The sequence below is a fragment of the Mangifera indica genome, chromosome 2, assembly GCF_011075055.1.
Source record: "Mangifera indica cultivar Alphonso chromosome 2, CATAS_Mindica_2.1, whole genome shotgun sequence".
In the NCBI taxonomy this organism is placed as follows: domain Eukaryota; kingdom Viridiplantae; phylum Streptophyta; class Magnoliopsida; order Sapindales; family Anacardiaceae; genus Mangifera; species Mangifera indica.
This window is the reverse complement of record NC_058138.1, coordinates 13,854,570-13,879,818: the sequence shown is the minus strand read 5'-3', so window position 1 is coordinate 13,879,818 and position 25,249 is coordinate 13,854,570. Positions and strand designations below refer to the sequence as shown.

General features: G+C 33.7%; 3 protein-coding genes and 1 pseudogene across 19 annotated transcripts in view; 3 read left to right on the top strand and 1 right to left on the bottom strand.

Moving 5' to 3' along the window:
* LOC123209186 (putative disease resistance protein RGA3) overlaps positions 1–25,249 on the top strand; it is a 37,630-nt gene that overhangs the window by 6,859 nt on the left and 5,522 nt on the right. Inside the window, exons 2-15 of one of the 16 annotated variants that reach the window (XM_044627027.1) lie at positions 13,218–13,615; positions 13,960–14,144; positions 14,371–14,623; positions 14,954–15,090; positions 15,573–15,673; positions 16,164–16,236; positions 16,327–16,363; positions 16,461–16,600; positions 16,716–16,785; positions 17,075–17,191; positions 17,348–17,470; positions 18,242–18,396; positions 18,491–18,536; positions 18,626–18,899. The gene's annotated coding sequence lies outside the window, so the exon portion shown is untranslated. Of the gene's footprint in view, positions 1–13,217; positions 13,616–13,959; positions 14,624–14,953; positions 15,091–15,572; positions 15,674–15,949; positions 16,028–16,163; positions 16,237–16,326; positions 16,377–16,460; positions 16,601–16,715; positions 17,024–17,074; positions 17,192–17,347; positions 17,471–17,883; positions 18,021–18,241; positions 18,397–18,490; positions 18,537–18,625; positions 18,900–23,763; positions 24,688–25,249 lie in introns of those variants that run through there. The other 15 variants (XM_044627030.1, XM_044627026.1, XM_044627025.1 and 12 more) reach the window with 15 other exon arrangements.
* Positions 6,062–8,586, bottom strand: LOC123209184 (annotated as a pseudogene).
* On the top strand, positions 9,867–15,072 carry LOC123208567 (putative disease resistance protein RGA4). Its single transcript, XM_044626101.1, has 3 exons — positions 9,867–11,751; positions 12,009–12,506; positions 14,954–15,072. Exons 1-3 carry the CDS (start codon positions 9,867–9,869, stop codon positions 15,070–15,072), a joined length of 2,502 nt encoding a protein of 833 aa, XP_044482036.1.
* Positions 20,784–23,757, top strand: LOC123209188 (putative disease resistance protein RGA4). 2 transcript variants are annotated; one of them, XR_006500987.1, is made up of 3 exons: positions 20,784–21,192; positions 22,786–23,107; positions 23,540–23,757. XR_006500987.1 is itself a non-coding variant. In XM_044627041.1 (2 exons), the coding sequence occupies exons 1-2, from the start codon at positions 20,882–20,884 to the stop codon at positions 23,550–23,552; spliced, it is 324 nt and encodes a 107-aa protein (XP_044482976.1). In that variant the 5' UTR covers positions 20,784–20,881; the 3' UTR covers positions 23,553–23,757. The 2 variants fall into 2 exon arrangements, 1 of the variants encoding a protein (XP_044482976.1); XM_044627041.1 differs by lacking the exon at positions 22,786–23,107.

The window sequence follows — 25,249 nt, the reverse complement described above, 5'->3', positions numbered from 1 at the left end:
ACTAAGCATTATTCGTTCTGGCTTTAGTAACCATTGTTGCCTGTTTTAGCTTTAATTCACAAAGATGCTAAGTAGAGAACCTAATTTACAGTTTATATTCATTATAAATATATATAATTTTATTGATAAAGTATACATCAATTGCTTTAGACCTTTTGTGTGTACATGTTTTTGAGTTAAGCCGATGTAGTACTCATAAACTAATTTTAGACTCTATTGCTAATAATGTTAGATGTCTTTAAGTATTTAATATGTTATTCTTGGAATGTTGCAATTACTTGGATATTATACACAGTTTGATTTCGGATAAAATCGGGGTTTAACAGTATATTGATTAAGTCAATTTTTACCACTAATACATGGCATTACTTTTGCTTAGTGGGTGACATAATGTAGTGCTGGGCCCTGCTCTACGATTCTTGTAATCTTTTACGTTCTTTAAGGCTTTGAATTTAGACTTATGCACCTAACGTGGGTGGGAAATCCTTTAAAGTATTGTCTCATCAGGTTGACTATACTGGCTGGTTATGAAGAATTGAAAGAATATTTATTAGCATTTTCACATTAATTACGACCGCATATACAAATTCATATTTTTCTTCAGCTATCTTATCATTCGAACCGTTTCCTGATTCTCTAGTTATGGCTGAAGCACTTGTTTCCGGTGTCTTAGAGTGGTTGATTTCAGTTGTTGGTGAAAGCATACAACAAGAGTTGAGGATAGTTGTTGGTGTCGACAAAGAAAGAAGTTGAAAAGCTGAGAAGCAATCTTGAAGCTATTCGAGCTGTGCTCGTTGATGCAGAGGCAAGGCAAGTGAAGGAGACAACTGTAAGACTTTGGTTAGATCGGCTCAAACAGGCTTTCTACGACATTGAAGAGGTGTTGGATGAATGGAATTATGCTTTGTTGAAACAGCGAATTGATCAGGGGGTTGAAAATGTCTCTTATTCCTAGAAAGAAGGAGGTATGTTTCTCCTTTCCCTCTTCTTGCTTCTCATTTCAGAAAGTGAGCTTACCCAAAATTGAAACAGAGTATTTTCAAAACTAAACTAGGGAAACTTTGGAGACAGGAAGAGCTCATTTAATGGTTGGTTGTGCTTTCCCAATATTGCTCTCTGCTCTTTCTTCAATTCTTGGTGCTTAATTAGAAAGCACATTACATCTTTGTGTAACTGGTTCTGTTCTTACTTTGATGCTTGTTCACTATATGCTGAGAATTTCAAATCCATGTAAAACATTCCAGGCCATACCAATAGAGGACTGAATTACATCATGCAGTGAAGAAAACCTGTTTGACATACTTGTCAGCAAAAAGAAAACCTACAAGATGAAACAGTTGGTCAAATCCTCGTCCTACATTTGCTTGGTAAGCTAGCATTTTATACTGTTTGTTTCTATGTTCTACTTTCCTCTTGAGAGCAAGTTGGCAGACTGAGGTAGTTGTTGCATTCCTTTTCTTGACCAAGAGTTGCATGTATTAAGTCTTTTATTCGTTCTTCTTAAAGGTCATAACCCCACTTTGTGTACATTAATTTTCTTCTTGTAAGGTTTAAGTGCTTTTTGCTTTGTTACTAACCTCTATTCTTTCTCCACTTCATTATATTTAAACAGAAAGTATCATGGCCTTGTGTTTCTGATTTTGTTATTTCTTAAATCTGCAGAGCTGAGTAAGTAGTTGGTTACCTATGCTGAGGATTTCCGATTCTGTAACTTATTTTGCTAAAGGAATGCTCAAGGTGCAAATGAAGCAATGAATTAAAGGCCAATAATAATTATTGCTCAATGTCAGAAATTTCCCTGGGACCCTTGAAACAAACGGCAAATTTGCCTGGCTGAAGAAGTTCTACAACTTTTGGATTTTACATTTTCTTGGTGAGTACATCTGATTTATATTTCTATGTTGTACTGGCTTCTTAAAGAGAACAAATTGTTGTTGATAATAATACCCATTTACCTGTTTGAATCTATGCAAACCTCTGTGAGAATTAGCACCATCAACATCAGTTGCATTTCTATAAATAATGGTTGAATTTTTATTTCACAGTGAGCTTTCGCATCAAATGTTCACGGAGTGATGAATTGATGGAGACAAGAAATTCAAACGTAATAGTAAAAGAATGGTAGATGGAGATATCTAATCAACGAAAATGGTAAATTTTTACTAGAGATAATGCTGCTTACTGATTAGTTGTAAGATCAAAATTTTCATGTATGGTTTTTTGTTAGAGGTGTTGGTATAAGGTACTTGTTTTACATCTCTTTGAAAACATCTTTCTGTTAACATGTATATACTTCCAAAGGCATTTAAAATAGTGGTGCCTTTCTATCATAAAAGCATGCTTTTCAAGTGACTCTTTAGTGTCAGATTGACCAAATTGATATTATACTTTGGGTTGCAATTTATGCTGAATCAAATTTTAGACATTGCAGATGTGAAAAATAATGCTCTCGCTGGCCCTATGATTGCTGCAGCCTGTTCCCAGCTGAGACAACACTGTGGTTAAGGTAAGCTGCTTATGCTTTAATCCAACAAGTATTGGATGACATGCCACTGGAATTTATCACACTAGGAAATTTACCTCTCATATTAGAAAATTTTTTACAAAAGAAAACAAAAAAAAAAAAACTGTGCACATGAATTAGCAGTGTACAGGCTCTGCAATTCTCTTGACATTTCAAAAGTCCTTGGACATCACCACCATTTATCTTGAATTCAGAAATCTGGTTTAATATCAGTTACAAATTTTTCAATGCAGTTTACTGCTAATACATCTGAAACAAGAATTGTTTACTTTTTATTCTATAGAGAATAGGTACATATGTACATGATTTTTCAGTCTAAACCAGTTAAAAATGTAATATAGACATTATTTTGAGATTGTATCCTTGGCTTTCAACAGCATCACATCATAATTGCTTACGAAGCAAGAGCTCTGGTCAAGTTATGAGATATAAATTGTTGGGCCATGCATTTAGTCTCTTAGTTGTTCCTCTAGAAATTTTGCTACATATGTTATGTGCGAGGGGACTTTTTTTTTCAAAATTCCCCTGAACTTGCAATTTTTTGTAGAACAGGTAATGACGTCATATGCTTATATGTGTTTTGACGTCTTCCCCAGTAAGGAGTTCTCTGTTGAGAGTCAAAAGCTTCAGGGCATGTGGCACACTGGAAAGGATCAGGGATCCTCTAATCGTTGGTATTTTGTTATTGTTGCTGCTAGTAAGACCGTCTAGCAACCTAAGGCGGTTCAAACACTTCCATAGTTGTTCCCCTCTTGGGAACATGTCCTCCCAATGATGAGGATGCTACTGGGATAGCATTAAGTATTTGTTGGATAATATCAGATAAATCACTATTGTTTGATTTTAGTTAAGCAATCAAATTGTGATTTGGCTATTAATTATTAGCCATTGGGATCAATTAACTAGGAACAATTGAATGAGACAGTCATGAACAGTTATTAGATTCATCAGAAGTCTAGTTTTCAGGGCTTTCCTATGCCACCTTCAATACACTATTTTAGAAGACTTAGAACACTGGATAATTGAAATATACAAAAATTAAATACTGCAGAGCTATAAATCCTTCTTCTAGCACCAATCACTGTTGATGATATTTTTTGTTACCAATTGATGTACGCATTGCAAGCCTTGCACAAGTAGAATATGGTAGCAGTGATAATGATTCAACAAGAGATCTTGAAATATACTATAGTATGACATAAGTAAACCAAAGAGAAAAAAAAAAATGATTTGTTCGTATATTATTTGAATTAAATAGCAATATTTACAATAACAAAATTATCTTGATTGAGAGAGAGAAGATATATTTCTCATACTAAAAGGAAGGAAAATAAAAAAAATCATACTGTAGATATTGAATAGATTTGGTGCTAACCAAAGGTCTTCTTGCTATGAAGGGATGAAATGTTCATTTGTGTTTCTCGATGTATCACAAGTAGACACGTCAATTGGGCCGGGCCAAATAGAGGCTCGGCCCGAAGCACGAAAAAAAGCCCGGGCACGATAAAGCCCGGCCTGACACTGTAGAGTGTCAGGCCGAGCCCATGGGCCTACCGGGCCGGGCCTAGGGCTTTAATATCAGGCCTATGGGCTGGCCCGGCCCGGTCCAGTACTGTTTATATATATATATATATATATATATATATATATATATATATATATATATATATATATATATATATATATATATATATATATATATATATATATATATATAATATATATATATATATATTATATATATATATATATATATATTTTCTTAGGCAGCAGAAGCAAATCTTGGCTTCTGCTGCCTTGCCGCCTTGGTCTGCTTCTGCCTTGCTTCTGCCAAGGCAGGAGCCTCTACAAATTTTTTTTAAAAAAAATTTTTTTAAATAAATCTATTTTATTTCTTTTTATTTTCATTTTTATTTATAAATCTTTTAATCACTCAATTTCAATTATTTCATTATATTTTCAATTTCATTAACTCTCTTTCAAAAAATATCTAAATTCGTAAATAATAATTATTTATTTTTGAAGAATTCAGAGATTTAAATATAAAAGATGAATAGATAAATATTATATAGTAGATATATTTTATTTATGTTTTGTAATTTATACCGTATATAAATTAATTTATTTATACTATGTTATCAATTTATAATATTTTTCATCATATAACCTACGGTATTCCTCCGTCACAAGTGAGGGGTTATAAATAAAATATTCGAGATACTATTATCGGTTTTAATAATTGAAAAAAATTTATGTTAAAAAATGTTAATTAAAATTTAAAAAAAAAAATTGATTAAATGGGCCGGGCCGGCCTGATTAAAGCCCAACCCGACCCCATTAAAGCCCGTTATTATATGGGGCGGGCCTTGGGCCTTTATATTTTAATGGGCCGGCCCGGCCCGAAGGCCTGTTACTGTTTGGGCCTTAGGCCCGGCACGGCCCATTAGCCCGATGGGCCGAGTCAGAGCCAGCCCAGTCCGACTCGGCCCGACCCATTGACATCTCTAATCACAAGCAAGTGATGTATCTGATCGTTAGTGGTGTAGCTAATTGAAGTGACATTTCTTAAAAGATATCCTACAGATAGAAGTATACCGTATGACACATTCGGTGGTGCACTGCATTAAGGCTTGGGGTGACTCCATCCCCATAAAAAATTATTTAAATTTTATGTTGAAAGTTATGAATTTCGTTCTAATAGATTCAACTCATATTTCTTTTGGCCACCTCAATGTTTGAACATCGGTTTTAGCCCTATATACGTGTAACTTCCCATCTGAAACTCTTTTATACATTCAACATTACCTCCATTACATATAATATACAATAAAATTATGCATAAACACTTTGATAATTAATTTATGTGCATAGATAGTATGTCATTATGTTATTAAATTATTTTAAACTAAAAATAAAATAATATTCAATTACATTATGATATATTTTTTGTCTACTTAAATTATGTACAAAAAAATATATATACATAACATTGCTCTATAGTATAATTTTGTTGGACAAAGATGAGACATGGTTTTAAAAATTAGATCAGACCGGTTGGTCTGATCGGTTGACCCGTCAATTGCTAACCAAACTGATTGGATCATGTATAAACCCATGTTCGATTCAATCAATATAAAAAATTGATTTTTTTTTTTTCAAAAATTTATTATGAAAACTTTGAAGCAATACTTTATTTATCATATTTGAATATGTATACCATCAAATTAAACTTATTTTAATGTTAAATAATTCAAAATTTATTTTTAATCATAAATTATAAAAAAAAAATTTAATAGTTAATTAGTATAAGCACTGATCAATTAATCTAATCTGATTTTAAAAACTTTGTGAGAAGGCATTTAACATTTGAGAAAAAATTGAGAGTAGGTGAATCGTTTAACCTCTCTCCTATACAAGCAAACATTTTTAATTATTAAAGACAAATATAATTAATTGATTTTTTTTCAACGATGCTTAGTCTTCGCGTTTATGTGCTGAGGGCAGATGGAGGCACAGTCATCAACATTTTCAGAGTCATCAACGATGCTTAGTCTTCGCGTATATATCATTATGGAACTTTACAAAGGTTGCTGTACAAAAAAAAAAACCTTTTCAGAGTCATCAACATTTTAAAAGTTCATGTTTTCCAGGATTCCTGGTTTTCAGATACTATAAAATTTCCATCTATGAAAACAATTTATTTTTTCCAGTTCTACATCTCCCTTCCTTCATCGAGTTTTTCCTTCACTGGTTTGGTTGGGGAAAGTGTTCCCTTGTCTGAACTTTAGTGGGTATTTACTTCCAGCTCTCTTCAATCGAATATGGAGACGGCTCAAGCATTCTGTTTCGATACTCTGATTTATAATGCTTTCCCTGTTGAACATTAATAATAGATTAAATTCTCCAAGTGTTTCTGCATTCCTGCACTTGCCCTTATTTAAATCGTTCCTGAAGAATGATAAATACAACTTTCATTTCAACCATCTTGCATGAGGAGCCTTTTCCCATGTGAAAACCACAATGTGCTGATTGATAGTGCATTTTCTAGCTAAGTTCTGAGATGGCTGCAACTCTTCTTTTTCCATGTGACTTGCTAGAATCGCAAGACATTCGTATACCATCTCTGCTTGTGGATGCGTCTTATCTTCCACATAGAAAGGCTGGATCCCGGCTTCTTCTTCAACCCAAGCTCTTTCATCTATAATCCTACTTTGCATAATTCATCCCATTTCTTGATGGATGCATACATGCTTGATAAAACAATATAAGTTGATGAATCATCAGTGTCCTTCTGAATGACCAAATTTGCAATTTTCCCTCCCAGTTCTGTATGGCGGTGCAGACAACATGCAGAAAATAGTGTGCTTAACAACCCTACATCCTCAATTTCAGGTGTGCTCTGTAGAATATCATAAGCTTCATGTAATCTTCCCGCATGTCCAAGAAGATCAATCAAACACAACTAATGTTCAATTGTGGGCTTAAGATTATACTCAGATGTCATTTGACTAAAATAATGACAACCTTCATCAACTAGTCCAGCATGGCTACAAGCTGATAAAATTGCAAGGAAAGCGACACTGTCTGGTTTTGTTTTGGATTTCAGCATTTCATCAAAAAGCTTCAAAGCGTCTGCAGCTTGACCGTGAGATCCATAAGCAGTGATCATAGAAGTCCATGACACAAGATCCCTTTCAGGTAATTGATTAAAAACATTCAATGCTTTATCCACTGCACCGCATTTAGCATACATGTTGAGGAGAGCCCCCATGACTGTTTCATTGGTTTCTAGCTCACTCTCAACAGCATACTTGTGGATCTCTTTTCCCTTTTCCAAGACTGCTAGCTGTGAACAAGATGGTAAGACACTAGTGAATGTTGCAGCATCGGGGATTACACCACTTTCTTTCATTTCACCATAAATTGCAAGTGCTTTAAAATAATCACCAACTGTCACATATGCTGAAATCATAACATTCGAGGACACTACATTTGTTTTGCTCATCTTATCAAACACATTTTCAGCTGAGCTAACATTTCCACATTTAAAGTAGAGATCAATAAGCGAACTATTAATGAAGATGTCGGCTTTTATTGTGTTTCTTATTAAATACCCGTGTATGAATTTACCGTGTCCAAGTTTGCCTGATCTCAAACAAGACATTAAAATGCAACTCAACGTGCTAAGTGTAGGCTTAACTCCTTCCTCATTCATCCTCGAAAAAAGCTCAATGCATGATTTGCTATCACCTTTTGCTCTGTATCCTGCAATCATCGTATTCCAAGTGACTACACTTCACTGGAATTTGCTCAAAAATGTCTCTGGCCATCTCAAGACAACCACATTTTCCATACATGCCCACAAGAGCAGAACCAACATAACTATCAAACACAATCCCATCTTTCAAATCAAAAACCTTGAACAAGATGAAATAACGGTAGTTAACGTCACCGAATTGGGCTCAAAGCCAGAATCCCTCATCTTGTCAAACAACTCCAACGCTTTCTCAGCTTGACCCTCTTGGTAATAACAAGAAATAACAGTATTCCAAATCGCAACATCTCTCTCAGACATTTGATCAAACTCCTTAATCGCATAGTCAAACTTGTTGCACTTTGCATAGATCCTGCGAGAAAGCTAACAACAACAACATCTAATACAAACCCAGTATTTATTAACTGGGTATGAAGCATTTTTCCATATTGAACTCGCCCTAATCCACCACAAGCCTTTAACACACTAGGGTAAGTGTAACTATCGGGTACACACTAGGGTAAGTGTAACTATCGGGTTTTAAAAATGCGTGCAGCACTAACCTATCAAAAATCTCAAGGGCTTCAATGAACATATAGTTTTTGGCGTAAGCAGCCATGATGCCGTTCCATAAAGAAAGGTCTGATGAGTCCTCCAAGGTGTTGAAAATAAGCTTGGCACAGTGATAAAGTGGCTTGAGAAATGCAAGTTGATGAGGTTTTCGCACAAGGCAATGTTGTTTTGGAGGCCTAGAGTGACTACTATTTGGTGGATTAGTTTGCCCTTAAACAGTGACTTAGAGCTAATGCTTGTTCTTAACAGAGATAATTGCTTTGTTGTGTCCATTCAAAATCAAGAATTTAGGCACAGTGGCGAAGTTTTATTTGACAGAAGACTGATGGATTAACCTGAAAGTTTGGAATTGAATTTGTGCATGGATAAACTTGACCCTAACAGCTTATATTTTAGTGGGGTCTACAGAATACCACTTCTAATGTGTGTGAGGCTTTATTAATGTATCTAATCTGTTACCCGATCCCCCATTTTTCTAATCAGTTCATCCTTTAATTTATAATTTGTTATAGTAACTGATGGGACTTTGAGAACAAATGTTAATTCTTCTAGAATCATCATCTTTATATAGTGTATTATGTTTGGACCATCATCATTATATAATTTTTCCATGACATTGGTGGGTGGTTTATTAATTTTTGGTCACTTTTTTCTTGCAAGCCAGTTTTAAGGTTGAGTTATACTTTATAGGTTTGTATCGATTAGTATTAGAGTGAGCAAAGGTGATTATGCCTTACGGTTTACGGGTATGTGAACAATTAGTACAAGAGTAAGCCATAGTAATAAATAGGAATACAAAAATGAATTTGTACATATGTCATTTGGTTTGCCTTTGTTCTTTTCTTCCATTATTCCAAACCCTCAATGATTGGTAGAAAGAGTTTTGTTTTGATTCTCTCTAGTTAGTATAACAAAGCCATGTTCTCTCCATTGAACTTTGATTTATGAAATGTTAATTTTGATGTAATAAGACCAGTTTAGGATGTCCTTAATCCTTATCTACAATATTTTCTTAGCACTGCTTTCTTTAAATGTGACATGCATAAATACGCTCAAATAAAGATCATATCTCCAATGTTATAGAGGGTAGTAAATGATAGACTAGTTCAATTGCAGTAGTTTTAAAGGTTTATTTTCAAACTCCTACCGATCGAATCATAATTGGCTTCATTTGGTAAAAGTGAAATCGGATCCTTCTCTTCATTTTTGCTAACAAAATTAATCTTTTTGTTTAGATTTCCATTTACTTGCTTTCCGTCCACCCTTGCATTAGATTCTTGGTTTGAGAAATGGGATTAAAACAAAGCTATGAAATTGAATAAAAGAAAAGCATAACTTATACCGAATGGAAGCTTGGTGGCCTTGGAGTAATAAAGTTATATTCCATGCCTTAACCACCTTTAAAGCATTCTAATTACTTGCTGCTATAAAGAATTGAAAGCAAATTAACATTTTCACGCTTACAAGCAAATCTCCTATCTCACCTTTCAAACGGTTACCTTGTTCTCTGATATCATGGCTGAAGCAATTATTTCTGGTGTCTTGCAGCAGTTGATTTCAATCATTGTTGAAGAAGCAAAGCAAAAGGTGAAGCTGGTTGTCGGTATCGACAATGAAGTCAAAAAGCTTAGTAGCAATCTGGAAGCTATTCAAGCTGTGCTGGTTGATGCAGAGGAAAGACAAGTGAAAGAGAAAACTGTAGAACTTTGGTTAGATCGGCTCAAACAGGCTTCCTACAACATTGAAGATGTGTTGGGTGAGTGGAACTATGCCATTCTAAAACAAAAAATTGAGGGAGTTGATGATGCTACCGTTCCTAAGAAGAAGAAGGTGTGTTTCTTCTTTCCCTCCTCTTGCTTTTCATTCAAACAAGTTAGTTTGCGTAAAGACATTGCAATCAAGATAAAAGAAGTAAATGATAATCTAGATGACATTGCGAAACAAAAAGAGATGTATGGTTTTAATGCAATTAGAAAGGCTGAAAAATTAGAACGAGTACAAACTACTTCATTTATTGATGTGTCTGAGATATGCGGTCAAGATGATTGTAAGAGTATTTTAATACATAAGTTGTGTGCAAGCAGTGAGCAACACCTCCCTATCATCTCTCTTACAGGGATGGGAGGTATCGGTAAAACAACTCTTGCTCAATTTGCTTATAATCATGATATGGTGATTAATAGTTTTAACAAAAGAATATGGGTATGTGTATCAGAACCTTTTGATGAGTATAGAATTGCTAAAGCAATTATTGAGTCTTTAGGAGGTTCAACTAAGGATTTAAGTGAATTGCAATCTCTTCATCAACATATTAGTACATTAATCCAAAGAAATACATTTTTTTTGGTGTTAGATGATGTGTGGACTGAGGATTATAAAAAGTGGGAACCATTGTATCGTTGTTTGATGAATGGTGTCCATGGAAGTAAAATTTTAGTTACAACACGCAAGGAGTCGGTTGCAAAAAAGATGGGTTCGATTGATATTATCAATGTTCAGGGGTTGAGTGATGATGAATGTTGGTTGTTGTTTAAGCGAATAGCATTTTTTGGTAGGCCTTTTGAGGAATGTGAAAGACTAGAAGAGATTGGCAAAAAGATTTCGGGCAAGTGCAAAGGTTTGCCTCTTGCTGCAAAGACATTAGGAAGTCTCTTGCGCTTTAAAAAACGTTGGGAAGAATGGAAACGTATCTTAGGTAGTAAATTATGGAAACTTGAAGAAATTGAAGAAGATGTTTTCCAACCATTATTATTGAGTTATAATGATTTGCCTTATACAATAAAAAGATGTTTCTTATATTGTGCTATCTTTCCTAAGGATTATGGATTAGGAAAAAATGAATTGATTAAACTATGGATGGCTCAAGGATATGTTAAAGAAGAAGAAGATAAGGCAATGGAGATAGTTGGAGAAGAGTATTTTGACTGTTTAGCTTCACGATCATTATTCCAAGAGTTTAGAAAAGATGATGAAAATAATGTGATTGGATGTAAGATGCATGATTTAGTGCATGACTTTGCTCAATTTTTAAATAAGAATGAATGTGTCCACATAGAAGTTGATGATTCTAAAGAGCCACTTTTAAACTCTTTTAATAGTGAAAAAGTTTGCCATGTCATGATAACAGTTTGTGATGAAGATTTATTTCCTGATTCCATATTTAGTTTAAGAAAGATGCACAGTTTCTTATGTAATAAGAACGATATTAGGTATTCATTGCCTTTTAATATCTTACCAAAATTATTTGGTGAATTAACATGTTTAAGGGCATTAAGTTTTTCACCTGGGTATATGGAAAGTTTGAGCGAAGACATTCCTAAAGAGGTAGGAAAATTGATGCATTTGAGATATCTTAATTTGAGTGGCTTAGGCATGAGAAAACTTCCTGGAGCATTATGTGGTTTATATAATTTGCAAACTTTAGATATTAGTTGGTGTACTAAACTGGAAGAATTGCCTCAAGGGATGAAAAATTAATAAACCTAAGGCATCTAGAAAATGATTGGACTACGTCATTAAAATGCATCCCAAAAGAAATTCAAAGATTGAGTAATCTCCGAACCTTAAGGTATTTCGTGGTAAGTGATAGTAATGACGAGAAAGTATGTAGTCTTGAAGGTTTCAAATACCTTAATCTTTTTGGAGAGTTGTGTATAGACAAGTTGGGAAATGTACTAGATGTGGAGAAGGTTAAAAGATCAGAAATAAAGAATCAAAAAAGCCTCATTGGTTTGTTGCTAAATTTCGAAAAAAAGGTTGATGGAAGAGAGAGGAGAAACGAGGAGGATGAAGTACTTCTTGAAATCCTACAACCATCTTTAAATTTGGAGAAATTACGAATATGGAGTTACAGAGGCAACACTATTTTGCCCAACTGGATGTTGTCCTTAACCAAGCTCAGACACTTAATACTTAATGGTTGTAGTAACTGTAAGTATTTGCCTCCCTTGGGAGAATTGCCATCCCTTGAATATTTAAATATAAGAGAAATGGACAGTTTGAAAAGTGTGAGTAATGAATTTTTGAGAAAAGAAAATGACGGCACATCTTCATCATCTGTTTTCTTTCCTAAATTGAAAAGAATTGAATTTTGGAGTATGCTTGAGTGGGAAGAATGGGACTACGAGATTACTAGAATTGGGGAAAAAGAAGAAGGTATTACAATCATGCCATCTCTGGTTTCCTTGAAAATGTTTGGGTGCCCCAAATTGAAGGCACTACCAAAACACCTTGATCAGAATACACATTGGAAAAAGACATTATTTTATGTCCTCTGCTAGGCTACCCTTATTTGCGCTAATAAGAGGTAATTTTATTTGCTTATTTCTTTAAAATAAATGTATTTGTGATTGAATATTTATTTAAATATTTAGTAAATAATGAATGTCATATTAAATTTATTTAATTGCTAATTATAAATCATTGGGTAAAGGAAAATTATCATTATGCTTCAAATGTTTCAGTTTTTAAATTATTAATTATTGCAAATAGAAATATGTTTGAATTTATTTAATAAAAAATGAAAATAAATTTATTAATTGGTATGAAATTTAAAATTAATACTTGAATAAAACATTTCCTATTAATAATAATAATAATAATATGAAAAAAGGGGCATCCTCCCTCCACTGTTGAACTTGGAAATTGCCTGAACCGTTGATAAAACAAAAGTGTCAACATCAAAAAAGTCTTATTAGCAGTATAAGTAATGATGTGTTTAAATCACTACTTATACTTTTTCTTTTAAAATTAAGTTCAAAATCCAATTACTATTATTCAATGGTATTTATTTGCAAGGTTAACTGAATTGAATAATATTATTATTTATTATTAATTAGATTTATTCATATTTCGGATTCCAAACAGATACCGGATTGGGTCAATCAAATTTTTCCACAATCATCCGAACCGTTTCCTGATTCTCTGGTTATGGCTGAAGCACTTGTTTCCCGTGTCTTAGAGAGTAGTTGATTTCAGTTGTTGGTGAAGAAAGCATACAACAAGAGGTGAGGATAGTTTTTGGTGTCGACAAAGAAAGAAGTTGAAAAGCTGAGAAGCAATCTTGAAGCTATTCGAGCTGTGCTCGTTGATGCAGAGGCAAGGCAAGGCAAGTGAAGGAGACAACTGTAAGACTTTGGTGGTTAGATTGGCTCAAACAGGCTTTCTATGACATTTAAGACGTGTTGGATGAGTGGAATTATGCTTTGTTGAAACAGCGAATTGATCAGGGGGTTAAAAATGTCCTTATTCCTAGAAAGAAGAAGGTATGTTTCTCCTTTTCCTCTTCTTGCTTCTCATTTCAGAAAGTGAGCTTACCCAATATTGAATCAGAGTATTTTCAAAACAGAGTATTTATTCGTTTTTCTTAAAGGTCATAACCCCACTTTGTGTTCTTTAATTTTCTTATAAGGTTTAAGTTCTTTTTAACTTTTATTAAGGCATGTAATATTCTATTTGTGATTTCTATATCATCAAAATATATTGTCTGATCAGTGCAGCCATGTGTTTTGCTTTGTCACTAATCTCAATTCTTTCTCCATTTCATCATATTTAAACAGAAAGTATCACGGCCTTGTGTTTCTAATTTTGTTATTTCTTTAATTTGCAGAGATGATTAACTAGTTAATTAGCAATGCTGAGAATTTCCTATTCTGTAACTGATTTTGCTAAGGAGATTCTCATGGAGCAAATTAAGCAAGCGATTAAGGACCAATATTAATTATTGTTCAATATCAGAAATTTCACTGGGACCGGTGAAGATGTGCTACATCTTTTCAATTTCACATTTTCTTGGTGATGACATCTGATGTTTATTTCTTTTTTCTATCTTATTGCTAGGCCTCAAGTTTTGAACCCTTTTTGTTGGGCAGTATAGTTGTTTTTTTCTTTCTTTGTGGAATGGAAAAATTGGAACCAAATTTTGGACTCAGCAGTTTTTTTCTCTTGTCTGGTGGTTCAAAAATTCTAGGTGGATGTAATATTTAAATTTCTCATGTTGCTAAGATGTTGCTATTTGTAGGTTTCGAGTATTGAAGAACTGGAAAGGCTTGCTAAGTTAGGAAGCAGAGCACAAAAGACAGCGATATTCCAAGGATAGCTCCTACTCGATTATTTTGCCATGTGATGGGCACACAAGAATTTATCCTCTATTTCAGGGACGGAGTCAGAAATGAAAGTAAGAGGGTCAAAGTTAGAAAAACAATGAAATGTGGGGGTGTCATGATCAGAGAAAAGGTCTTTGACACATATTTTGGAGAAACTTTGTTTAAAATGTAAGGAATGTGACCCTCCTGGATCCTCTCCCTTTGACCCCGCTCTATTTTTATTGAGCTATTATCCCATTATTGCTAACTTTGTGCAGTTTAATATTATAGTCCTTGCTGTTATCTTGCCTCCAGTGGGTTGAGGGTAGACATTGTTTTTCGCTCTTGTTTTAATAATTATTTAAAATAGAAAATGTTCAAGTATTATACTTTCAGAGATATCAATAGATGAGATGAGTCGTTTTAGTTTATAGAGGGCTAGACCACGATCCTATTTTTCTGGAAACTGTTCCTTTAGTAACTGTCTACACTAATCTTGTTTTAATGTTGTCTATGCAGCGATGGATACAATGTCAGATCTTACAGAGCTTGGAAGAACTCCAGTAGCAGTCATCTCTGCTGGTGTAAAGTCCATTTTAGATATTCCAAGGATACCAGTTCATTTCCAATATCTGTAAAGTGATTCACCCGCAATTGTAAGTTACTTTTTATGAATTTTTGTCGAATAATAACTTTCTTCTCAATGTGATTAGAACTAATGTGTCTTCTTTATTTTTTACAATAATATCTTGCCTAGTCTTTGGAAAGTACTTTCTTTCTAAAATCTTTTGTATGTACTCTGTCATATTTTTATTTTTATTATTATTATTATTTTTTTTTTTGTAGAAAATGTGTTTTAGAAGTTTTAAAATATATCCGACTTTCTAAGATATTGAAGCAAGGCGTCAAATTTTCATAAATTATTTATATGATATTAATTTTCTGTTTACAGTTACAAATTTCAATCTCAGAACAAATATGTATTGTTTCAGTGCGGTGCTATGTAGAAGAGTACCACACTGAAACCAAGAAGAACTCATTTAAGGTTTCTTTTATTAAGTAGTGAGGCAAGTCACCTATGTTAAGACGTATTTTCTCTTTGGAATTACTGAAACCATGCCTCAATTTCCCTCTGCAGAACTTTGTATCATGCTGGAAAAAGTTGACAGGCCCAGAAAAAGTGTCTCAGTGTGTCATTTTGCATTAAGGAAGGCAGGAAAAATGGCATGAGTAGAGCAGGTAATGGCATGTTTTCTTATTGATCTCTTTGTGTTTCTTCATTTCTTTAATATTCTGTATATGATACTATTATTTCCTCAATATGCAAAACAGATTTTCTAGTCGGGCTCTTAATTTAAAGAATTTACATGTTCTGTAATTGATTAACAAAATAAGTACTCCAAGAAAAAGTGGAGTAGGAGAGGTTAAATTTGACAAACATGGAAATATGCTTAATGTGATATTTCCTACGCCATTTTTCTCTTCTAAGGTTTACAAATTTGTATTGTATCACAGCTTCAAATTTTGACCTTAGGACAAATATGGGAAAGGGGTATAAATGTAGGAGATTATATCCTCAAAATGACTAAAATGGTTGATTTACTTTCTCACTCCTCTGTTTTTTCTTCATGTTGCACATCACAGCTTTATTAATTGCTCTTGAGATTCTTTAATACTCATGTAGAAGTGATTTATATACTGTTATTCGCTTTCTCTCACTGTTGGACAGCTCATTCATGAAGGAGCTTCTCAAACTACAATGAATTCTTTCTGTGAAATCCTTAAATGACTTATTGTGATAGGTTTGTGTTCTTGGTTGTGTCTCTACTTATTGGGTCATTGAAAGCCGTGTTCTCTCTGGCTAATTAAACTTGATTTTGATATGCTTACAGGCAGGTAGAAGATGCCATAAATTGCTGAAGAATCAAGGTTGAAACATGATGTATTTATTAAAAATTTGCAGATTGAGGTTCTTGTTGCATTCTTTTTATTTTTTACTAAAATTTGCCTCTGCTGAAACTGACAGGTAGAAGATGCCATAATTAAGACATTTGTTCTCTTTGAACTAACTGAAACCAGGCATCAAATTCCCTCTGCTGAAATTTTTTCTCTACTGGAAAACATTGACCAGCCAGGAAATATCTTATGTATCCTCACTTCTTGAAGGTCATAACCCCACTTTTCAAAGATGAATTTCTGATAATGTTTTCCTTTTTCTTTTTACTAAAGCATGTAATGTTTTATATTAGTTTCTAATTTCGTCAAATATTTATTTTCTCAGTCCAACACTTCATGTTATCAAATAGAGGACTAATGATGATACTAGAGTGGTTGAAAGAACTCAATTACGGGTTGGATATTCTTTCTGAAGGCTTCTTTGTTTCTTGATTTCTTATTAATGGTTGCATATCATAGTATTGTGTTTATTTCTTTGATGTTTTTGAAGAAGCTATCATCAGAGTTTGTTTCAATTACTGCAGAGCCAGTTTATCTTATTTATGGAAGAAGAAACTTTGTTGACACACTTGTCAATAAAAGATAATTTGCCTGATGAAACAAAAAGCTCATTCTGTTCTTAACATTTTCCTGGTGAGCTTCTGACTGATCCATGTTTCTATCTTTGGCTTGCTTCTTGCACAGAACAAATAGCTATTTATAATGGATAATTGAAACCGAGTATTTTCCAAACTAAACTTGGGAAATTTTGAAGAGAGGAAGAATGGGTTTTGGAGTGTAGCCAAACAAGCTCACTTAATGGTTTGTTGTACTTTCCCAATATTGCTCTCTGCTCTTTCTTCAATTCTTGGTGTTTAATTAGAAAGCACATTACATCTTTGTGTAATTGGTTCTGTTCTTACTTTGGCGCTTGTTAATTATATGCTGAGAATTTCAATTATATGTAAAACATTCCAGGCCCTACCAATGGAGGACCGAAGTACATCATGCGGTGAAGAAAACTTGATTAAGATACTTGGCAGCAAAAAGAAATTCTACAAGATGAAACAATTGCTCAAATCCTGGTCTTACATTTGCTTGGTAAGCTAGCGTTTCATACTGTTTGTTTCTATCTTCTACTTTCGTCTTAGGTAGTTGTTGCATTCCTTTTCTTGACCAAGAGTTGCTTATATTTTGACTTTTATTCAGTCTTTCTTAAGGGTCATAACACCACTTTGTGTACATTAATTTTCCTATGAGGTTTTAGTGCTTTTTCTCTACCATTCTAAGGCATGTAATATTCTATTAATGGTATCTATATCATCAAAATATTTATTGTCTAATCAGTGCAGCCTTGTGTTTTGCTTTTTCACTGAAATTATGTCCATTTCATTATATTTAAACTGAAAGTATCAGGGCCTTGTTTTTCCAATTTTTATTATTTTTTGATGTGCATTGATTACCTGTGCTGAGAATTTCCAATTCTGTAACTGGTTTGATGAGGAAATGCTCAGGATGCAAATTAAGGAATGAATTAAGGGCCAATAATAATAATTTTTCAATGTCAAAAATTTCACTGAGACCCTTGTAACAAACGGCAAATTTGCCTGACAGAAGAAGTGCTACACTTTTTGGATTTCACATTTTCTTGGTGAGTACATCTGATGTATATTTCTGTTATCTTGCCTCCAACTCCAGTGGGTTGGAGGTAGACATTGTTTTTCGTTCTTGTTTTAATGATTATTTAAAACAGAAAGATGTTATGGATAAGTCATTTTAGTTTATGGAGGGCTGGACCACAATCCTATGTTTCTTGAAACTGTTCCTTTAGTAATTGTCTACACTATTCTTGTATTGATGTTGTCTATGCAGCGATGGATATATAGTCAGATCCTACAGAGCTTGGAAGAACTCCAGTAGCAGTCATCTCCGCTGGTGTAAAGTCCATTCAGATATTCCGAGGACCTTAGAGTACTTGGTACTTACTAGTTCACCTTCGATATCTGTAAAGTGATTCACCTGCAATTGTAAGTTACTTTTTATGAATTTTTGTCCAATAGTAACTCTCTTCTAAATGTGATTAGAATTAATGTGTCTTCTTTATTTTTTACAATAATTTAGGTGCCTTGTCGTGTCCATAGCCCACAAGACTGTCCTCGGTTAATTTGTAAGTGAAAAAATCCACTGATGGTATAATTTTTTTGATTAATAATGAAATTTTAAGTAATTCCTGTTTTCTGTTTTGGTGGTTGTTAGTGATTGCAGATGCAAACCTGAAACTTGAACGTGGTTCTGGAATCTTGACTGCTATTCCAGTACCAAAGGAATACGCAGCTTCTGCAAATTTAATTGAGTCTCCATTTTTACTGGCCTTTTTATAATATATTGAATTCATCCATATATATTATATTCTTTGTACATAATTGGTGTTTTAGCACCAGGACACAGCAGATGCATGTGCAACTTTTTTATTTGTGTTCTGTTGATCCCTAAAACCTTGAATGTGGCATGATTTTGATTTGGCCTCCCTTGTTCTGATGTTTGGCAGGGTTTGTTGAGTTAGCCTTGTATGGCCATGAACTCTTGGATTCCGCATATTCCTTTTATTTTGGATTTTGTTTCTTTCATATAGACCAAATTAATGTGTAGATATATTCAAGTCTTGAATGAAACCAGTTCAAATACTAGGCTGAGTATTTAGGAAAGCCGATTTTTCCATTCAAATATTAATTTATCGATATTTGAAAATCGATTACCTGAACTGAACTGAACTGAACTCGTTTTTAGCATCAGTGATTTAGAATTAGAGAGAATGATTGAAAAGAAACCTTAGAAGTTGGTTGAGTAAATTGATTTAATTGGAGGAATAAAGTCGAAACTGATGAACGAGGAAGGCAAAAGAAATGGCGTATAGTTAAATTTGTGGATAGCAATCGGTTCCTGAATCCATCTTCTTGCTTCAAACAAAAATTGATTGAAAAGGACCAGTCATTTAGATGATATATCATACAGTCGTACCAGTTTTATCACCCCCTGTAATGGGTGTTCCACTCCTTACAATGTCTATTCACGAGTCTATGTATGAACAAATTGTATTGTAAACAGTACGGGCTTTTGCCACCTCATATGCACTTTTAAAACATGTTTTCACTTCTAAGGGGTTTTTACCAGACCCATAATGCTCTTCCCTCGCCTCATTATATTCATGTGCCTTATGTGGATTACCTCAACACCAGTCTACGTTAGGTTGGAGAGCGATACGCACATTAGTTCATTGTTAAAAGATGAGAGAGCCTCCAAACGTGCGTTAATATTTAAAATGCCCTATAGTATTTTTTGGTTTAAAAAAGGATATCCATAATTTGATCTTGGTTTAACTGTGTGGATGAATATTATGTTGTTTAAAATTTGATTTTCTCCTCTGCTGCATTCTTGATATTTTGAATCCATGACAATAACCAACATTTACATTGTCAAGTTTGGATGATCTTGAACAAGACATTAATGTGCAACTCAAAGTAGTGAGTAGGCTTAACCCCTCCTTCCATCCTCCTAAAAAAGCTATACGCATGATTTTCCATCACCTTTTGAGTTGTATCCAACGATGACCGCATTACAAGCAATTAAATTAATTGTTTGTTTGATAAACACAAATAGGTTTGGGCCCCATGTTTGAAGAACATTTTGCACCATTTGGACTAATAATACACAACTTTTACCTTTTATATGGCCCAGGTGCTGAAAGTAGGATTGCCTATTTTATCACATAAAATTATTACAAGATAAATTGATGCAGAATCTATTCTTTTTGCATTTGTTTTGCAGGATTTAAAGCAGCCCATTAACCTGAGTGTTTATGACTTTTACATTTCCTTGAACTTGTTACCAGCTTCAAGTAAGCATTATTCGTTTTGGCTCTAGTAACTATATCTGCTCGTTTTAACTTTAATTCACAAAGATGCTGAGTAGAGAACCTAACTTTATTAGATTATAAATCTACTTCAATACTTATATTATGTACAGAGTAAAAAAGGGACAACATATATTTATAACTTGAGTGATACTATGTATAGTTATGATATATCAATTACTTCAGACTTTTCGTGTATACATGTTTTCAAGTTAAGACCATGTAGTACTCATAAACTAATTTTAGACTCTATTGCTAATAATGTTAGATGTCTTTAAGTATTTAATATGTTATTCTTGGAATGTTGCAATTACTTAGATATTTTACACAGTTTGATCTCGGATAAACTCGGGGTTTAACATTAAATAGATTAAGTCAATTTTTACTACTAATACGTGGCATTACTTTTGCTTAGCGGGTGACATAATGAAGTGCTGGGCCCTGCTATATGATTCTTATAATCTTTTACGTTCTTTAAGACTTTGAATTTACACTATGCACCCAACGTGGGTGGGGAATCCTTTAAAGTATTGTCTCATCATACAAATTCATATTTTTCTTCAGCTCTCTTATCATACAAATAGTTACCTGATTCTCTGGTTATGGCTGAATCACTTGTTTCTGGTGTCTTAGAGCAGTTGATTTCAGTCATTGGTGAAGGCATACAACAAAAGGTGAGGCTAATTGTTGGTGTTGACAAAGAAGTTGAAAAGCTGAGAAGCAATCTTGAAGCTATTCAAGCTGTGCTGGTTGATGCAGAGGAAAGACAAGTGAAAGAGAAAACTGTAGAACTTTGGTTAGATCGGCTCAAACAGGCTTCCTACGACATTGAAGATGTGTTGGGTGGGTGGAACTATGCAATTCTAAAACAAAAGTTGAGGGAGTTGATGATGCTACCGTTCCTAGGAAGAAGGTGTGTTTCATCTTTCCCTCCTCTTGCTTTTCATTCAAACAAGTTAGTTTACATAAAGACATTGCAATCAAGATAAAAGAAGTAAATGAAAATCAAGATGTTGTTACGAAACAAAAAGAGATGTATGGTTTTAATGCAATTAGAAGGGCTGAAAAGGTAGAACGAGTACAAACTATTTCATTTATTGATGTGTCTGAGATATGCGGTCAAGATGATTGTAAGAGTATTTTAATAGATAAGTTGTGTGAGAGCAATGAACAACATCTCCCTATCATCTCTCTTATAGGGATGGGAGGTATCGGAAAAAAAACTCTTGCTCAATTTTCTTACAATCACGATAAGGTAATTAATAGTTTTGATGAAAGAATATGGGTATGTGTATTAGAATCTTTTGATGAGTATAGGATTGCTAAAGTAATTATTGAGGCTTTAGAAGGTTCTACTTTGAATTTAAGTGAATTGCAATCACTTTATGAACATATTTGTACATCAATCCAAAGAAAGAAATTTTTTTTAGTGTTAGATGATGTGTGGATTGAGGATTTCAAAAAATGGGAACCATTGTATCATTGTTTGAAGAATGGTGTCCATGGAAGTAAAATTTTAATTACAACATGCAAGGAGTCGAGATGAGTTCGATTGATATTATCAATGTTGAAGGGTTGAGTGATGATGAATGTTGGTTGTTGTTTAAGCGAATAACATTTTTTGGTAGACTTCTTGAGGAATGTGAAAGACTAGAAGAGATTGGCAAAAAGATTTCAGACAAGTGCAAGGGTTTGCCTTTTGCTGCAAAGACCTTAGGAAGTCTCTTACGCTTTAAAAAATGTTGGGAAAAGTGGAAATGCATCTTAGATAGTAAATTATGGAAACTTAAAGAAATCGAAGAAAATGTTTTCTGACCATTATTATTGAGTTATAATGATTTGCCTTATACGATAAAATAATGTTTCGTATATTGTGCTATCTTTCCTAAGGATTATAAAATACAAAAAGATGAATTGATTAAACTATGGATGACTCAAAAATATTTTAAAAAAGAAGAAAATAGGGCAATGGAGATAGTTGGAGAAGAGTATTTTGACTATTTAGCTTCACGATCATTATTACAAGAGTTTAAAAAGATGTTGAAAATAATGTAATTGGATGTAAGATGCACGATTCAGTGCATGACTTTGCTCAATTCTTAAGTAATAATGAATATACCCACATAGAAGTTGGTGCCCTTAAAGAGCTAACCATAAACTTTTGTAATTTGTCATGCGATGGAAACAATATATGGTAAGCATATATTTCATGATTCCATATTTAGATTAAGAATGATGCGTGGTTTCTTAAATGATACTCAACATTCCAAGGCTACATTACCTCATGATATCTTGCCTAAATTATTTGGTGAATTGACATGTTTAAGGGCATTAAGTATAACTAGAAAGTGGCAGCACAATGGTTTGATTAAAGACATCCCTGAAGAGGTAGGAAAATTGATACATTTGAGATATCTTAATTTGAGTGGCTTAAAAATGAGAAAACTTTCTTAAGCATTATGTGGATTATATAATTTCAAATTTCTTCTAATATCTATTTTCTCAGTCCAACTTGTCATGTTATCAAAGAGAGGACAAATGGTGCTAGAAGAGTGGTTAAAAGAACTCAATTAGGGGTTTGGATATGCTATCCCAATGCTTGTTTGTTTCTAGATTTCTTATTAGTGGTTTGATATCACAGTGTTATGTTTATTTCTTTGATGTATGTGAAGAAGCTGTCATCAGAGTTTGTCTAATTACTGGAGGACATAGAAATGCAGATCCAGTTTATCTTATTTATGGAAGAAAAAACTTTGTTGACACACTTGTCAATAAAAGATGATTTTCCAGATGAAACAAAAGCTCAATCCTGTCTTAAAATCTTCCTGGTGAGCTTCCAAATGATCTACTTCTCTATCTCTGGCTTGCTTCTTTCATAGAACAAATTGTTATTTATAATAGACAATTGAAACAGAGTATTTTCCAAACTAAACTTGGGAAACTTTGAAGAGAGGAAGAATGGATTTTGGAGAGTAGGCGAACTAGCTCATTTAATAGTTAGTTGTACTTTCCCAATATTGCTCTTTGCTTTGTCTTACATTCTTGATGTTTAATTAGAATGCACATTACATCTTTGTGTAACTGGTTTTGTTCTTACTTTGATGTTTAATAGTTAGTTGTTTTTTGTTTTCTTTGTGGAATGGAAAAATTGGAACCAAATTTTGGACTCAGCAGTTTTTTTCTCTTGTCTGATGGTTCAAAAATTCTAGGTGGATTTAATATTTAAATTTCTCATGTTGCTAAGATGTTGCTATTTGTAGGTTTGAGTATTGAAGAACTGGAAAGCCTTGCTGAGTTAGGAAGCAGAGCACAAAAGACAACTCGGAGGGACAGTGCTCATGTTGTGAGTGGTGCTTAGATATCAATCACCGTCTTAACATAGGCTTTCAGCCCAATGTTATTCGTTGTAATTTCTGAAAATTTAGCTGAAGAGATGATGGAATGCCATGAAATGACACTCTGAATTCTTCTGTGCGCTTTTCAGGTGGCTACCAGAGGGAATGGTGCAACTACTGTTTTTGCAACCATGTTTTTTAGCTTCTATGGTAATCAACTTTAGGCTTAACTGTCTAAACGCTTTTTGCTCTGGCTCATACGAATTTCTTTGCAATTGTTTTTCTTTCCAGATTCTTGTAACATTAGCGTTCTTTTAACTATTACTTGAATGCTACCATTCCAAAAGGTTGGCATCCTTGTGTTTGTTACTGGGGAATTGGAGGCGTACACCAGAATGGAGAGCAGAGTATGTTTCAAGTCCATGTATAGATATTGTTTTTGTGTAACATTTTTCTGATTACATCAATCAAGGAGTGATATGAGATGGAGTATCTTTATGACATCTAGTAACGCTTTGTTAACTCCACAGCCATTTTTTTTTAAATATTTCAGAGGTCCTCTGAATTTTTATATGCATGATGCAGACAAGGCGGTTGACAAATAATCTGGCCAAAGACAGACAGCCCATGTGCAGATGAAAGAAATGATTCTTTATTATAAAGAGCCTTGAGCTTCTCACTGGGAATAATGTGTTCTGTAAATTTAGAAAGATAGCACCTGCTCGATTATTTTGCCATGTGATGGGCACACAAGAAATTATCCTCTATTTCAGGGACAGAGTCAGAAATGAAAAGTAAGAGGGTCAAAGTTAGAAAAACAATGAAATGGGGGTGTCATGATCAGAGAAAAGGTCTTTGACACATATTTTGGAGAAAATTTGTTTAAAATGTAAGGAAGGTGCCTCTCCCTTTGTCCCCGCTCTATTTTGATTGAGCTGTTATCCTATTATTGATAACTTTGTGCAGTTTAATGTTATAGTCCTTCCTGTTATCTTGCCTCCAGTGGGTTGGAGGTAGACATTGTCTTTCGTTCTTGTTTTAATGATTATTTAAAATAGAGAGATGTTCAAGTATTATAGGTGCAGAGTAAGATGTTGCATTACATAACTTGCAAATGTTGAGAAAGAGGTCTAATTGCCCACCAACACCAATTAAAATATTTCCCAATCCAACTTGAGGAAACGGCATGTCGTTTTTCATTTTTATCTTTATCATATTAATGTGACAATAATCTTTACGTCTTATGTTACTAAAGTTGATTAATTACTTATGAACAACGACATTTACAAATTGATTAATCATAATCGATTTAGACTTAATTATTTGGTAGTTATAAAAGCAAAGGTATTTAAACTCAAACTATTGATATCCGGGGTATCTTACTTCAATAAAAACAACTATAAGAAGCTATTTCTTTGCATTGGGTGGCATTTGTTGGTTAATTCAAGAAAAAGAAAATTGTAGTCTAACCAAATAATTCTCGAGCTGTTACGAATCCATATTTCTTCTTCTTTTATTAATAAATATTTGTGGCTCTTTCTGGATTTGGGAATCTTCTTGGCATAAACTGACCGTTATGTAAAAAAAATATTGCTGTTGAGCTACCTGTTGACATACTGTATGGGCCTGCGACAA